The sequence below is a fragment of the Parambassis ranga genome, chromosome 8, assembly GCF_900634625.1.
Source record: "Parambassis ranga chromosome 8, fParRan2.1, whole genome shotgun sequence".
NCBI classification, from domain to species: Eukaryota; Metazoa; Chordata; class Actinopteri; family Ambassidae; genus Parambassis; species Parambassis ranga.
Genome location: NC_041029.1, coordinates 3,937,750 through 3,955,427, shown reverse-complemented (window position 1 = coordinate 3,955,427; position 17,678 = coordinate 3,937,750). Strand labels below are relative to the sequence as shown.

General features: G+C 39.6%; 1 protein-coding gene and 1 pseudogene across 1 annotated transcript; both read left to right on the top strand.

Moving 5' to 3' along the window:
* The first annotated feature begins 226 nt into the window (after nt 1-226).
* Nucleotides 227-5,943, top strand: LOC114439898 (putative DMBT1-like protein). Its single transcript, XM_028412101.1, has 5 exons — nt 227-281; nt 1,161-1,472; nt 2,337-2,348; nt 2,497-2,817; nt 5,762-5,943. Exons 1-5 carry the CDS (start codon nt 227-229, stop codon nt 5,941-5,943), a joined length of 882 nt encoding a protein of 293 aa, XP_028267902.1.
* A 2,395-nt stretch (nt 5,944-8,338) lies between these two features.
* Nucleotides 8,339-17,333, top strand: LOC114439551 (deleted in malignant brain tumors 1 protein-like; annotated as a pseudogene).
* Nucleotides 17,334-17,678: the final 345 nt, after the last annotated feature.

The window sequence follows — 17,678 nt, the reverse complement described above, 5'->3', positions numbered from 1 at the left end:
GCCTATTTTGGTGAAGGATTTGGACAATTCCGGCTTGGTAATGTGGCCTGTTCAGGAAGTGAGAGTTCCTTACTCGGTTGTCGACACAATATACTTGGAGAACACGACTGTGGACACCATCAGGACGCTGGTGTTGTCTGTTCAGGTAGAAAATCATCATTATGAGGACACAATATCATAAACATGTCAAAGTGACTTATGACTTTGAGAACTGACAGCATCTGACATGCACTCCCTGTTGCACTCCATGCTGTTTGGTCCAAGGCAGTCTTGGTCTCAAGGTCTGTGTATTTAGGAGTAAAAATATTCAATAAAAGATATGTTAGGAGATTAGAGGTAAGGGAAGAGGCCAGTAGCCAAAACCCACACAGGCACAGGGAGAAACTCCACACAGAAAGGCTCCAGCTCACCAGCAGGTTCAAAACCTCAAAACCTTCTGGTGAAGTGGCAATGCTAAAAGTTTCAGGAAGAAAGGAATACTGATTAACTTTGTAAAAACTGCTGAATTTGCAAATACCTGACCAGGTATTCTTTCAGAGACTTCAGGATGCATGCTTGTCTTGTATGTTGTCTGTCGAACTGAAAGAAGAGACCCCATTCTGATAATATTCACAGTCACCAATTCAGCCAGGATGTGCAGTCCAACCAAAGTTCACAGGAAATCAGTACCATCATCAGCACCAGAAGGACAATTACCATATAAATATGAATTAAGTCTCTTCATACTGTAGCAATTGGTACCTTCTGGTGAGGAAAACAAAATGAAGACAAAATAAATGTTCTACCAATGATAAAATCCATTGGCCAAATATAGCTAAAAACCACAAAATCCTTGATGCTGTAATTCATGTTAAATATTAAATAATTGTTCATCTAAACCTTATCTACATCCTGTGGGCGCAGTTACAAACAGTGGAAAAGTCATTGAATTATGAATCTCCTTCTCATTGGACGGACATAAGCATCATTAATTAACCTGAATTTACTTCTAAGGAACACAAATCTGTCATATAATAAACACACTTTATGTTATACAAATATATTTCTACGTTTTAAATCAAACATGTCCTATTTGAGTGTTCTCATCTGTTAAACATGAGGGTTTTTTTGTTTTAGGCAAAATATTAAAATGTAGTTTGATTGTCTTGTATGTCTGGAAGGTGACATCAGATTAGCTGGATCTGGATCTACTCGCTGCTCTGGAAGACTTGAAATCTTACACAATGGCTCCTGGGGAACAGTCTGTGATGATGGCTGGGACTTGAATGATGCCCAGGTGGTCTGCAGACAGTTGGACTGTGGGACAGCACTCCGTATCCCTTCTTCAGACATGTTTGGTCAAGGAACTGAAATAATCTGGCTTGATGATGTGGACTGTTCAGGAAATGAAAATTCACTAACTGCATGTCAACACAAAGGTTTTGGAGAACACAACTGTGGACACTATGAGGACGCTGGTGTCATCTGTTCAGGTATGAAAAACTTCATTATGAGGACACGATATCATAAATATGGCAAAGTGACGTATAACTTTGAGAAGTCACATGTTAAGGTACACATACACATTTTAGTAGTAGTAGTAGTAGTAGTAGGAAACTCAAGACTATATCAGTCCAAACAGTAAGTCTGTGTAGTCCAAATAAAAGTCCAGAAGTGACCAGGGTACACCACAAATTAAGTAGCTCCACACCTTCAACCTCAGTCATCTGTGGGCTCTACACTCTCCTTCTGTCTGACATGCACTCCCTGTTGCACTCCATGCTGTTTGGTCCAAGGCAGTCTTGGTCTCTGGGTCTGTGTATTTAGGAGTAAAAATATACAATAAATGATGTGTTAGGACATCAGAGGTAAGGGAAGAGGCCAGCAGCCAAAACCCACACAGACACAGGGAGAAACTCCACACAGCAAGGCTCCAGCTCACCAGCAGGTTCAAAACCTCAAAACCTTCTGGTGAAGTGGCAATGCTACAAAGTTTCAGGAAGAAAGGAATACTGATTAACTTTGTAAAAACTGGCACCTTATGCAAATACCTGACCAGGTATTCTTTCAGAGACTTCAGGATGCATACTTGTCTTGTATGTTGTCTGTCGAACTGAAAAAAGAGACCCCATTCTGATAATATTCACAGTCAAATTCAGCCAGGATGTGCAGTCCAACCAAAAGTTCACACGAAACCAAAATCATCATCAGCACCAGAAGGACAATTAAAATGTAAAGATTAATTAAGCCTCTTCATACTGTAGCAATTTTCACCTTCTGGTGAGGGGAAAAGAAAAGAAAAAAAAACAAAATAAGCATCATTAATTAACCTGGATTTACTTTGATTCATGTCCAAGAAACACAAATCAGTCATATAATAAACACAATTTATTTATTTTATACAAATATATTTTTACTTTTAAAATCAAATGTACCCTTTTTGAGTGTTCTCATCTGTTAAACATGAGTTTTTTTGTTTTAAGCAAAATATTAAAATGTAGTTTGAATGCCTTGTAGGTCTGGAAGGTGACGTCAGATTAGCTGGATCTGGATCTACTTGGTGCTCTGGAAGAGTTGAAATCTTCCACAATGGCTCCTGGGGAACAGTCTGTGATGATGGCTGGGACTTGAATGATGCTCAGGCGGTCTGCAGACAGTTGGACTGCGGGACAGCACTCAGTGCCCCTCATTCAGCCTCTTTTGGTCAAGGAACTGCAAAAATCTGGCTTGATGATGTGGACTGTTCAGGAAGTGAAAGATCTTTACTCGTCTGTCGACACAAAAGACTTGGAAAACACAACTGTGGACACAGTAAAGACGCTGGTGTCATCTGTTCAGGTACAAAAACCTCATTGTGAGGACACAATATAAACATGTCAAAGTGACTTATGACTTTGGGAACTGACAGCATCTGACATGCACTCCCTGTTGCACTCCATGCTGTTTGGTCCAAGGCAGTCTTGGTCTCAGGGTCTGTGTATTTAGGAGTAAAAATATACAATAAATGATGTGTTTGGACATCAGAGGTAAGGGAAGAGGCCAGTACCCGAAACCCACGCAGGCACAGGGAGAAACTCCACACAGAAAGGCTCCAGCTCACCAGCAGGTTCAAAAACATCTTGTGAAGTGGCAATGCTACAAAGTTTCGGGAAGAAAGGAATACTGATTAACTGTAAAAAATATTCCGTCACCAATTGAGCCAGGATGTTCCATCCAACCAAAAATTCACATGAAATCCATATCATCATCAGCACCAGAAGGACAATTAACATATAAAGATGAATTGAGCCTTTTCATGCTGTAGCAATTTGTACCTTCTGGTGAGGAAAAAAAGTCAAAATAAATGTACTGGCAATGATAAAAGCTATTGGCCAAATATAAGAGATAAAACCCACAGTTTTTTGACGCTGTAATTCATGTAACTTAGGTACGTCTTAACATCGTAGTCGCAACTCTTGCCATAATGCTCTTGTGAATTTGTTTTTTGTTGTGACCAAGCAATGAAACAAATGCGCAAAATTGAAGAAACCTGCTTTGTTTTCCAACACTTTGTGTGTGTTTTTTTTCTTGTAGAGTCTATCAGATTAGCTGGATCTGGATCTACTCGGTGCTCTGGAAGACTTGAAATCTTCCACAGTGGCTCCTGGGGAACAGTCTGTGATGATGGCTGGGACTTGAATGATGCTCAGGTGGTCTGCAGACAGCTGGGCTGTGGGACAGCACTAGATGTCCCTCATTCAGCCTATTTTAGTAAAGGATTTGGACAATTCCGGCTTGGTAATGTGGCCTGTTCAGGAAGTGAGAGTTCCTTACTCGGTTGTCGACACAATATACTTGGAGAACACGATTGTGGACACCATCAGGACGCTGGTGTTGTCTGTTCAGGTAGAAAATCATCATTATGAGGACACAATATCATAAACATGTCAAAGTGACTTATGACTTTTTCTTTCAATAAAAGATATGTTAGGAGATTAGAGGTAAGGGAAGAGGCCAGCAGCCAAACCCACACAGGCACAGGGAGAAACTCCACACAGAAAGGCTCCAGCTCACCAGCAGGTTCAAAACCTCAAAACCTTCTGGTGAAGTGGCAATGCTACAAAGTTTCAGGAAGAAAGGAATACTGATTAACTTTGTAAAAACTGGCACCTTATGCAAATACCTGACCAGGTATTCTTTCAGAGACTTCAGGATGCATGCTTGTCTTGTATGTTGTCTGTCGAACTGAAAGAAGAGACCCCATTCTGATAATATTCACAGTCACCAATTCAGCCAGGATGTGCAGTCCAACCAAAAGTTCACAGGACGTCAGTACTATCATCAGCACCAGAAGGACAATTAACATGTAAAGATGAATTGAGCGTTTTCATACTGTAGCAATTTGTACCTTCTGGTGAGGGGAAAAATAAAGACAAATAAATGTACTGACAATGATAAAAGCTATTGGCCTAATATAGGTTAAAATCCCTCAATTCTTGACTCTCTAATTACTGTTACTTAGGTATGTCCTAACATCGTAGTCATAACTTTTGCCATAACTGTCTTGTAAATTGTATTCTCTTATGACCCAACAATAAAACAAATGAGCAAAATTGAAGAAACCTGCTTTGTTTTCCAACACTTTATCTGATTTTTTTTTTCTTTTTTAGGGTCTTGGATCACATTAGCCGGACCTGGATCTACTAGGTGCTCTGGAAGAGTTGAAATCTTCTACAGTGACTCCTGGGGAACAGTCTGTGATGATGGCTGGGACTTCAATGATGCTCAGGTGGTCTGCAGACAGTTGGGCCGTGGGACAGCATTAGATGCCCTTCATTCAGCCTCTTTTGGTCAAGGAATTGGACAAATCTGGCTTGATGATGTGGACTGTTCAGAAAGTGAAAGTTCTTTAACAGAGTGTCGACACAGTTGGTTTGGAAAACACGACTGTGATCACAGTGAGGACGCTGGTGTCGTTTGTTCAGGTAGGAAAAACCTTCTCTTAAAGTCACAATTTCATAAATATCTGATTCATGATTTTGGGAACTGACATGTTAAGACACAAACAACATGTATATATATTTGTATACACAAAAGAGTTAGAGAACAAAACTGTGGACACTATGAGGATGCTGGTGTCATCTGTTCAGGTAGAAAAACATCATCATGAAGACACAATATCATAAATATGTCAGAATGACATGTACATATGATTTAAGGTACATATACATTAAGATACACATACAACATTTATAAATTTGTGTTTAATGATGATTTTTTTAAGGGTTTTGAAAATCAAGTGAAAGCAAAACATGAGTGAACATGGCTTTGATAAGTAATTAAAGTCAGGAAATCAACAACACAGCTAACCAGTATTGTTGTGCTGCTTTTACAATAGGTCCACTGTCCAGCGTCTCAATCAGTCCTGCCAGTAAGATTACCTGGGGTCAGTACATCAGAATCAACTGTTCAGTTTCAGCTGAACCTTTGGGTGGAAACATTAATCTTCTGCTGAAAGTGATGTTCTTGCAAACATTACTATTAGTAAAGAGACAGTTCTTGAAACTAGCAGTATGTACTGATCAGATGTTGTCTCTTTCTGTGTCTCTGTTGCCGCTGGTCTCTTCAGTCATTTCTGGAATCCTGTTGCTGTTCCTGCTTGTCTTGTTGTTGAACTGGAAGAGAAGAATTTGGGCCACGGAGACTGTAGCCGGAGTCCTAGCTCAAAGTCTGTACACATCAGAGCATTTAATTTGCAATTTTAAAACAAGTGTTCTTTAAATTTTATTCTGTTGTGTTTCAGTGGCCTTCAGAGTCACAAACCCTTATGAAGACAATGAGGACGGTGACGAGGACTGTGTGAATGTTGATTGTGTGGACATAATTGACCTCAAAGAGAAAACAGGTGGAGTAGATGAGGAAGAGGAAGGTGCCAGTGATTATGATTTTAAGAACTTGACAACAAATCAAGAAATAACACAGTAGAGGAATGATGATTAAAATGACTATGAAAATGTAAACTTATTTAGACAAACAAGTTGTGGACATATATGGACAGCATGAGCATATGAGCATATCTTTCATTTTGGATTCTAGTCATTGGCACAATTTGGCACCAAGTTATAATTACTGTTTCTCCTTGAAAAAAAATGGATTGGTGTCACATAAAAGCAGATCTGATCTGATAACCAGTGTCTTTGGATCTGTTTCACTTTGGTGACTTTTTGTACATATTTTTAGTTCCTGTAGAATGTTAAGACCATCTCAGTGAAATTACTTCCAAGTTTGGTATAAATGTTCACTTGAAGTGAAGCTTTCTTAAGGTCAAAGGTCAAGGGGGTCATAAGAATCATGACAAAAAGTGTCATGCAAGTGTCTTATAGGATAAATGTCTAACAGACCTGAAGGTCAACTCCATTGTGACAGTCTTCATCAAAAACACAAGGGGTAACTTCCTGTCCACACGGAGACCAGCGCAGGCGTATCTGCTAAGGTTTTCATCGTATGGGCGTTTCATCTACACGTTTCATCCGGCCTTTTGGGAGCCAGATTAACATTTGAAACTGGGTCCCAGAGTGGATAGATGTCAACATGCCGTTTCCATGTTTCCATGGTTATGCCCAATACACAACTTTTCTGAAACGATGATGCCAAAGTGCCACCTCTCTCCTTAACCTGTATACACTCACTCTGACAACAACAACTTGTTATTGCTTTTACAGCAAAATCTTCTGCTCCTCTACGAACACAGTGAGCAGGGGAATATGGAGAACAGGATAAGCCTCATGCTTTAGATCTATGTTATCCGTTTACATTGCACAAGTTTGGTGTGCATGCCCCATGTCTTCTTTTCTGTTTTTGCCATGTTCCATATGTAGATATATTTGTTTCCATGTGTTCTCCGTGTGTCAGTAGTGGGTGAAATCATTGTAATTTTGTGTGTGATTTAGAAATTGTACAAAAGTAAGACAGTAACTTGGTTTTGTGAGCTTTCATTTCTTACTTGGGACTCAAGAGGGCAGAAGTCAGTCACATCGGAGGATATTCAGAAGGTTTAGTATAACCTGGATATTGTTGTGTTTGAGGGGGCATAGCAGTGTTACAGTTACTGAAATGTAACAATATTTCTTACCCACATTTAAAAACAATTTGGTGGCAGTAGTTTGTTAAAAACACCCCAAGAAAATAAAATCAGTGCAAACAATATATTATATATATATATATATGGTCCAAATGTGTGTTTTATGTGTTACTTTGAAGAACATCACAGTCTCCTCAGACCACACATATCTCTGCAGTGGATGTTTAAAGGAGGGTTTAGCCACATATTTGATGTATGTACTCTACATATACCCAATTTGCTGTCTGTTTTTGGGCATAACCTAAATGCTTTCCTATATAAGAATTTTAATAGATGTATAGATAGATGTAGAGATGTATACTTGGAGTCACCCTCAAGTGTCCAAGATCCTCAGTTAAATAATTTAGCAGGTAGGGTTTGTTTTTCTGCATTTCATAATTATTAAGATTTTGAATTTTTGCCAATGTATCTATAGTAAATAAATCGGCACTGACATAAGAAATATTTTTGTATTTGTGGTGCCCTCTAGTGGCTGATGCAAGGAGTGTTCTGAAAAATTGAAGCTCAAATTGCTTTGAGCTTCTTGCTCATATAAATAAAAAGCTGGAGGCAAATTTTAAAAATGAATATTACTTCACAATTTGTTTGCAAACAGTTTAACTGTTAAAAAAATGTTTAAGGGAGTCATTTTCAACATTTCAATATCTGCCACCTGTTTTTGGTCATAAAGTAAATCAGAATCAGAATTACTTTATGTATCCCTGAGGGGAAATTCTTTTTTGTTACAGACAAATTGAAATCAAAGTTAAATTGAAATATGAAATAGAAATATATAATAAATATCTAAATACCTAGATAAAGAAGATGAATGTGTAGTTGTGGTCAGAAGTTTATATCATGGACAACAATGTCTGGTGACATAAAACCTGTGCTTGCTGCAGTTAAAACACAGAATCATTTACCGGTAGTCGTTTCCTGTTGAAGCCTCACACTGTGGCTGTTTTTGTTACAGATGCATCTTGGGTGACAGCACAAGATGCATCTGTAACAAAAAACAGCTTTAATTTAGTTGAGATTATCAGTAACTTCACAAACACACAGGTACCATCAACAGAGGCTTCGACAGGAAACGACTACATGATTCTGTGTTTTAATTGCAGCAAGCACAGGTTTCACTGTCTGCCCAGAATTTCCCAGTTTAAGGTACTGATTCATATAAAAACCACTAGAAACATGAAGAGGAAGTGCTGTGTTAAGCGTTTTCTGAACCTGAAGCTTTTAGTTCAGTTGTGTGTCTTATTAGAGCATTCCGTTTGACAGCCATGGCTGGCAGAAAGGAGATAACCCTACAGCTTCTCACCCTGGGTAAGACATATTTCTGTATTTTTTTCTTTGCTAGTTATATATATAAAACAACATCTATAAATAGAAAGTCTATGTATCTTTTACATTGTTATTCTTTTTTTTTTTTTGATGTCTTGTTTTCATTTTCTGCAGTCTCTTTTTTCTTGGCCTCACAGCCCCCTGCTGCAGGTCAGTTTATTTTCATGTTTTATGCATAATTTAATTTTAAGCAAAATAATAATAATAATAAAATAATAATAATACTAGTTTGTCTACCTTGTAGCTCTGGAAGGTGACATCAGATTAGCTGGATCTGGATCTACTCGGTGCTCTGGAAGAGTTGAAATCTTCCACAATGGCTCCTGGGGAACAGTCTGTGATGATAACTGGGACTTGAATGATGCTCAGGTGGTCTGCAGACAGTTGGGCTGTGGGACAGCACTAGATGCCCCTGATTCATCTGTCTTTGGTGAAGGAATCGGACAAATCTGGCTTGATGATGTGGACTGTTAAGGAAATGAACGTTCTTTACTTGGGTGTCGACACAGAGGGTTTGGAGAACACAACTGTGGACACAGTGAGGATGCTGTTGTCTTCTGTTCAGGTAGGAAAACATTTTTAATTGAGCATTATAATGGTTTTCATTTCATGTTAGTTACAACGTTTGCCAGATTTGTCTTTTTAAATTATTTCTGTAATGAAAAAATGACAAAATAAATAAACCACACTGAAGAAATCTGCTCCATTTACTAACAGTTTATGTGTGATTAGTGATTGTAGGGTCTCAGATCCGATTAGCTGGGTCGACTCGATGCTCTGGAAGAGTTGAGGTCTTCCACAACACATACTGGGGAACAGTCTGTGATGATAACTGGGACTTGAATGATGCTCAGGTGGTCTGCAGACAGCTGGACTGTGGGACAGCACTCGGTGCCCCTGGTTCAGCCTCTTTTGGTGAAGGAATTGGACAAATCTTGCTTGATGATGTGGACTGTTCAGGAAGTGAAAATTCACTAACTGCATGTCAACACAAAGGTTTTGGAGAACACAACTGTGCACACCATGAGGATGCTGGTGTCGTCTGTTCAGGTAGGAAAAACTTTAAGGACACAATTTCATAAATATCTCATACTGACTCGTGACTCTGGGAGCTGATACACATACAGCAGTTTTTTTTAAAGGTCTTTAAAGTGGCAAACTCAATAACAACACAGCTAAGTGATATAATTGTGCTGCTTTTTCAGCAAGTCTCCCAAAGCCCAGCATCTCAATCAGTCCTGCCGGTGAGGTCGCCTGGGGTCAGGTCGTCAGTATCAACTGTTTAGTTTCAGCTGAACATTTGGGTGGAACATTCATCCTCAATAAGAAAGACTCCTTTGTGGCACAATCCAGTTCTGGTATCTTCAACATTACTGAAGTGGACTTTGAACATGAAGGATTGTACCAGTGTCAGTATAAGAAAAATTTTTCACGTCAGACGTTCAGCTCCTCCCCCAGTGACTCAGTCAGTCTGGTTGTTACAGGTAAGAAAATAAAACTGATTTCTGAGTAGGTTTGAGAATTTACAACACTTATATTTCTTTGTCCGTTAAATACCCAGTGAGACTGCCAAAACCCAGCGTCACCCTGGCTTCTCCTAATGGTGCAGAGGTCACCAGAGGTTACAGCTTTGTCTTCACCTGCTCAATCAACACCAGTTATTCTGGTGGCCATTTCTCTCTCTTCTTCTCTGGCTCCAACACCATCAACACCAAACCAGCAGTCAATAACTCAGCCTCCTTCAGCTTTCCTGTAGCTGAGTATGAACACCAGGGGAACTACAGCTGTGTGTATGAAGTCACAGTGTCTTCAAGGAACTTCACTTCTGCTGAGACAGCACCAATTTATGTCACCATTAAATGTGAGTATTTAATTTTTTTTTATGAGTAACAGCAAAGACAGAGAATATTTTTTAGTGTTGTTATTGAGACTAGACAGAAAACCAAAAGCAGACGACAGACAAGAGGTAATAAGAATAATATAAAAAGACACAGGAACAGAAACTGATGAGGTTTGCATTTTAGTGTGGTTGCATGAGTGAAGACCAGTAAGAAGTCTCAGCTATGCAATTGTATGCTGTTCTGACAACATAATCCTTTCAGGTCTGCAATATGGAAACATCGTCTGCAAATTTCAATTTTAAAAATTCAGACAGATCAACAACAAATGGAGTTATTGTGACTAATAAGATGAGGTGGTACGTATGTAATCTACAAAGGCTTCAGGAGATTGTGGCATTTGCGAAGAAGAGAAGGGAACACAGAACACAGAGCTCTGTGGTACCCCGTGACTGACTGCCTAGTCTCTTTTCCAGGTTTGACTGCTGACTAGAAAAGCATCAGAGATACCAGTAGTTCAGATTAGGTCAAAAGAAAAATGTATACAGTGGCAAAGTGCAGCAAGAGGTTTACCAAGATGAGAAGTGGTAACTGGTTCTTGCAAGCATCGGTTTCAGTGACGAAACAGTTCCTGAAACCAGACCGGCAGCACGTACTCGATCAAATGTTGTCTCTTTTAGTATCACTGTTGCCGCTGGTCTCTTCAGTCGTTGCTGGAATCCTGTTGCTGCTCCTGCTGGTCTTGTTGTTGCTCTGTTTGGTCTGTTGGAGAAGGCGACGAGCCATTCAGAGTGGAACCATTGTCCCTGTTCAAAGTCTGTACACATCAGAACATGAATTTTGCAATTTAAAAACAAAGATTCTTTAAAATGTATTCTGTTGTTTTTCAGTGGGCTTCAGAGTCATGAACTCTTATGAAGAAGATGAGGACGATTACGAGGAATATGTGAATGTTAAGTTTGTATGTAATATGAAGAACCTCAAAGAGGAAGCATGGGGAGTGGAAGGCGGCAATGATTATGTGTAGCCAGTGAGCGAGGACGAGCATAGATTACATAGATTCAGTTCCTATAGAATGTTAAAATCGGCTCAATTAAATTTCCACAAGTTTGGTACAAATGTTCACTTATAAATTTGAATTAGAATTTGATGGTAAATGGTCAAATGTGGTCATAAGGACCATGTGTGTCCCTAATACCTTGTATTGTCCAGTTACATGTATAATAACCAGACTGAGCTAGGTGGTTTAATAACACGCTAGGTATTCACACAATCTTTTATTTTCTCCCCTTTGATATGACTGAGATATTTTGTTTTTACCAGCATTTATTAACATTAAACACCTTTTAAATAAAAAAACAGCTGCTGTCATGCAGTCATCCTTTCTGGCTGCCGTCGCAGCGAGTACCCATCCCCGTGAACACTTAAAGGTGCGGCAGGAGAAATACACTCATGCTATGTGTTCAACTTAAATATTAACCTTACATTTGTTTTACTTGTGAAGATGGGTTGGATTTAGCAACTGCAGAGGAACATATTACCATCAGCACAGCAGCACAGATCCCATAGGTGACAAATCTTCGCTCTTCCTGCTTTTGGCATTACTGCTATTGATGTACTATCATGTATATCTCTTCATACAACACCAACCGTTCACAACCTGGGATATGTTATGATGCTTTTGGTGAACATTGGCCTTTATTTCTGGAGAAAAAGTACAAACAGTAACTTCTAATCAAATGTACTTTAAATAGGAAGTGAACATTGCACTGACAGCCACATGATTTGTAACTGTTACACAAATATGTCGGTAGCATGCTGAGAACAGAGCCTGACCACATGTAGACACAGGAACCTAGACAAGGGTTTAGGTGATCAGACTTGATCACTCAGATAATTAACCAAGGAAATTAGTGATATATTCTGCAGATGTTAAATTGTCTTGGCTTCAGCTGACTAAATTACTAAAAATGACATTATATGAGGTGATTATTTTTCATTTGAAGCCTGTTGCTGGGAAAGTCTCAGAGTAAAGAAGATGCATGTGCAGTTGTGGTCAGAAGTTTGAATGTACTCAGCATAGTTTAAAATGTCTCCGGTGTTCTTCTGAGGCAGAGTGACAGCAGATGCAACAAGAAGTTTTAATTTAGTTGGGGTTATCAGTAACTTCACATGCACACAGGTAGACCTAATGTCATCAAAGACAGATATCTGTGAGCAGCATGAGCAGTGGGATGAAACATTATCTGCTTCCATCCATCCATCATCTGACCCTGCTTTGTCCTGCACTGCAGGGTCACGGGGGGCTGATGCTAGCTGTCTATGGGTCAGAGCCGGGGTAGACCCTGAACAGGTCTACAGTCCATTGCAGGGCAACATACTCACACTCACACCTACAGGCAATTTAAAGTGACTAATCAATCTAACAAGCACGTCTTTAGAATGTGAGGGAAAGTATTCGGAGGAAACCCCATGCAGGCACAGGGAGAGCGTGCAAACTCCACACAGAAAGGCCCCAGTCAGAAACAAACCAGGAACCTTCTTGCTGTGAGGAAAGAGTGCTAACCACTGCACCACCGTGCCACTCTTTCATCTACTTTACTTATGTAATTATGTGCATTTATTGCAGCAAGCTCAACAGCAGTGTTTCAGGTGGAGGAGCTGTGTGAAAAGTTTTCTGAAGTTTTTAGTTCAGTTTTCTGTGTTCTCATCAGAGCGGCCTGTTTGATATTTATGGCTGGAAGAAAGGACAGAAACCTGCAGGTTTTCACTCTGGGTAAGACATTGTATTTTCCTATTTTTTTGCTCTGTTGTTTATATGGACAGTACAGCAATCGGAAAGTCTTTAACCAAGTTAAATTTAAAAAAATCTTACTTAATAAACTATAGTTTCATGTCCTGCAGTGTCTTTTCTATTGACCTCATCCCCACCTGCTGCAGGTCAGTTTATTCTCATGATTTATAAATAAATTAATTTAGTTAAAAGCAAACTATTAAAATAAAATGTCAATGCCTTGTAGGTCTGGAAGGTGACATCAGATTAGCTGGATATAGATCTACTAGATGCTCTGGAAGACTTGAAATCTTCCACAATGGCTCCTGGGGAACAGTCTGTGATGATAACTGGGACTTGAATGATGCTCAGGTGGTCTGCAGACAGTTGGACTGTGGGACAGCACTAGATGCCCCTGATTCAGCCTATTTTGGTGAAGGAATTGGACAAATCTGGCTTGATGATGTGGACTGTTCAGGAATTGAAAATTATTTAACTGGGTGTCGACACAGTGGGTTTGGAGAAGACAACTGTGATCATACTGAGGATGCTGGTGTCGTCTGTTCAGGTAGGAAAAACCTAAAGGACACAATTTCATAAATATCTCAAACTGACTCATGATAACTGTGACACACATACAATATGTATACATTTGTGTATTTAGGTTTTTTTTAAAGGTCATTAACAACACGACTAACTGATATAATTGTGCTGCTTTTTCAGCAAGTCTCCCAAAGCCCAGCATCTCAATCAGTCCTGCCGGTGAGGTCGCCTGGGGTCAGTTCGTCAGTATCAACTGTTTAGTTTCAGCTGAACATTTGGGTGGAACATTCATCCTCAATAAGACAGACTCCTTTGTGGCACAATCCAGTTCTGGTATCTTCAACATTACTAAAGTGGACTTTGAACATGAAGGATTGTACCAGTGTCAGTATAAGAAAAATATTTCACATCAGTTCAGCTCCTCCCCCAGTGACTCAGTCAGTCTGGTTGTTACAGGTAAGAAAAAAAAACTTGCAGTTTAATTCACATAATTGACATGAAGGTCTGAAAGATTTCAACAACCTTCAAATGCCACTTTTAGTTTGAACATTCATTTGTTCATAAGTTCTCAGGTTCATTTATTTATTCATTTTGTCCCTTGAATACCCAGTGAGACTGCCAAAACCCAGCGTCACCCTGGCTTCTCCTAATGCCGGGCTGCTCTGGAGTCCTGAAGGTGCAGAGGTCACCAGAGGTTACAGCTTTGTCTTCACCTGCTCAATCAACACCAGATATTCTGGTGGCCATTTCTCTCTCTTCTTCTCTGGCTCCAACACCATCAACACCAAACCAGCAGTCAATAACTCAGCCTCCTTCAGCTTCCCTGTAGCTGAGTATGAACACCAGGGGAACTACAGCTGTGTGTATGAAGTCACAGTGTCTTCAAGGAACTTCACTTCTACTGAGACAGCACCAATTTATGTTGCCATTAAATGTGAGTATTTTTTATGTTTTATGAAGAACAGCAAAGACAGAGAGTTCCACGCATGTGGTTTTTGAGACTAGACAAAGAAACAAAAGCAAAAGACAGACAAGAGTCAATTAGAATAGTAAATTCACACAAAAACAGGAGCTGATGAGGTTTGCACTACATTAGACATACAATAAACAACAGATCAAGAAATTAATGTAGTAAATATGAGTGAGTTGTGAGATGTGCTGTAGGGCAGACAGAGGCGTCCAAGGTGGTGCTAAAGCAGGGATTAGCTTTGAGTCCCTTGTAAGTTAAAGACTTGTGTGAACGAAGGTGAGAGAAGGGGAACAGTGAGGTTACAGAGGTGGAGGTCAAGAGGCAGGAGATTTAGTACTTAGTATATAGTCCAATGCGATGGGGAGTGTGGAAAAAAAAGGAAGGGATGAGTGCAGGAAGGTTGGAGTGGGTGGAGAAAAGTGTCAGGAATGTTGTGTGGCAGAGTCAAAGGAATTTTGTATAAGACAGTAGTGAGACTAGCTATACTGTTGAAAAGAGAAGGGGACCAAACACAGAGCTTTGTGGTTCCCCATGAATGACTGGTCAGTTTTCCAGTTTTGACTTCTGACTAGAAAAGCACCGGAGAAACCAGGAGTTTAGATTTGATCGAAAGACTGTTCATAGTGTCAAAGATTAACAGTTCTTACAAACATCGCTCTTGAAACCAGACCAGCAGTATGGCCTGATCAGTTGTCTCTTTCAGTGTCATTGTTGCTGTTGGTCTCTTCAATTGTTGCTGGAATCCTGTTCAAGCTCCTGTTGGCCGTGTTGTTGGTCTGTCTGGTCTGCAGGAGAAGACGACAACCCATACAGAGTGGAGCCATTGTCCCAACTCAAAGTCTGTACACATCTGAATATGACTTTTACAATTTCAAAGTAAGGATTTTAAAAACAGAAGGTCAAAGTTTTATTTTTTAAAGTTGTTTTTCAGTGGATGTCACAGCCAGGAACCCTTATGAAGACAGTAAAGATGACAGCGATGAGGACGATGACCATGACTATGTTAATGTTAATTGTGTTGATATGAAGAACCTCAAAAAGGAAGCAGGGGAAGTGGATGAAGAGGAAGACAGCAGTGATTATGTGCAGCCAGTGAGCGAGGACGAGCATTATTATGAGGAAGTGTAAATATAAAAACCAAGAAAATCCAAAACATATATGGAGGACATGAGGACATATATCAGAACCTCTAGGTTTCTAATCTTTTCTCATTTTAGCTTGGATTAGCAGAGTATGATAGCATTTAGTAACTGATCTGGACCAGTGGTAGCATCAATGTGGTAATTGGTAATGGTGGTAATTGCTGAAACATTTGAGTGACCGATGAAACGTAGTGTTGGCAACAATATTGTAAATTATGAGATTTATGAGATTATGTAAGATCTGATCTGCTGACTAGTGTCTAGAGGGATCCGTTGTCTGCTTTTTGTACATAGATGAAGTTCATAATGGATGTTAAGACCCCCTCAATGATATTTCTTCCATGTTCCTTCAAACATTAGCAGTGATCAGCACAGTCACTTCATAGCAAGTAGGTTGCTGGTTTAAATCTGGCTTTGGGTCTTTCTGTGTGGGGGCCGGTGACCTGTCCAGCCTATCCTGCCTCTCACCTTCTCATAGCTGGGATAGGCTCGGGCACCCCCAGGATCCTGTAATTCAGGACTACACAGGTTTGGAAAATGAATGGATGCCTACCTAACCTGACCTGAAGATTTTGGATTTGAGGTGGTCATAAGAACCAAATGTCACAGTGTCAATGTTCAGCAAAAACATAGATGTATATTATATACTTATCCTTAAATGTTATTTTAAAGGCAGAACAGCTGTTTTGTTTTAAGTTAGGTCCTAGGTAAGTTTAATTCTTTTTTATTTCATATGTGCACACACAACAGAGATAAAACTGTGGGCCTATAAATAATAACCAGACTGAGCTGGGTGCTGTAATAATATCCTAGTAATTTAGAGATGAGGAAAAGGCAGCCATCTTGAAACTTCCTTTCTATTTCTGTCCCTGGCATCCCCTGGTTCACTGACACACTGCTTTATTTTTGCCCAGTTGATGACTCAGTCTTAATTGCTCCAATTTTGTCCTGATATTTTCAATTTGTCATAAATGTTATGGTTTCTAAAAAAACTATAAAACTAGAAGATAATTTAACAGACTATTTAAATTGTTTGGCAGTGTTAAGATTGAGACCATGTTGTTACAAGCAGGAGTGGTAAATACCACACTGAGACATTAGAGCCAATCACATTGAAGCTAGTTTGCTGTTTGAGCCAATGAGGTGGAAGCATTTTTATAGTATGACACCTAGAAGATCACAAATAGATGTGACACACACTCCTTGTAATGTTTGCACGCAACTTCACACACACATGCAGACAGACAGCAGGGAAATGTTAGCGCTCTGAGCTCATCCTGTGAAGAAGCGGAGATGAAGCCTTGTAACCTGAGATCAGACCGGTTTTGTTTGGTCTAGAGGGTCATTTCTGAACAGCTGTGGTCCATTCTTGGTCTTAACCAGTCAAACAAAAATGTACACATAGCATGTGGCACATAAATAATATTAAAAAGCAAGCCTGGAGAGACATAAGAACAAAATGTACACAGCTAGTGTTTTAAACAATACATTTTTTTGGCAATTTTTGTTTGTTTGTTTTTGTTTTTAATAGTAATTAATGTGTGTATACAGTATTTGTAACAAAAGTGACTTCATTACGATTTAAATAATTATATTTTCTATCCAAATGCCAAATTAATATGTCACAAATGGATTAAATAAGTGTAAATAAAGGGATTGAATGTGGTGGTTTGGTTTGTACTGGATGGATTCACATTAACAGATGAAGTGTGGAGTCATTATTTGATCTGTGACATGTTTTCATTCTGCAGTGCAGCAAAAAATCAGTATGTGAATGAAAATTTTAGGAATGAAAGGTCAGAAATAGGCTTCTGTCTCAGTGTGAACGTGACCGCATTCACACAAACACAAGACATGACCATGAGTTGTCTTGAGCTTTTGATGAGTGGCGGGGCATTCCTGACCTCGCTGACACACGCTAACAAACAGCAGTGAGCTCATGGAGCTTTAAATAGCTCAGTGGGAGGGCAGGAGAAGAGCAGCTGGGGTA

Coding starts and splice junctions, on each gene's coding strand:
- LOC114439898 (XM_028412101.1), top strand. CDS start 227: ATGCACTCCCTGTTGCACTCCATGCTGTTTGGTCCAAGGCAGTCTTGG. Junction 282..1,160: donor AAGGCAGTCTTGGTCTCAAG/GTCTGTGTATTT, acceptor TATGTCTGGAAG/GTGACATCAGATTAGCTGGA. Junction 2,818..5,761: donor CGCTGGTGTCATCTGTTCAG/GTACAAAAACCT, acceptor GTTGTGTTTCAG/TGGCCTTCAGAGTCACAAAC.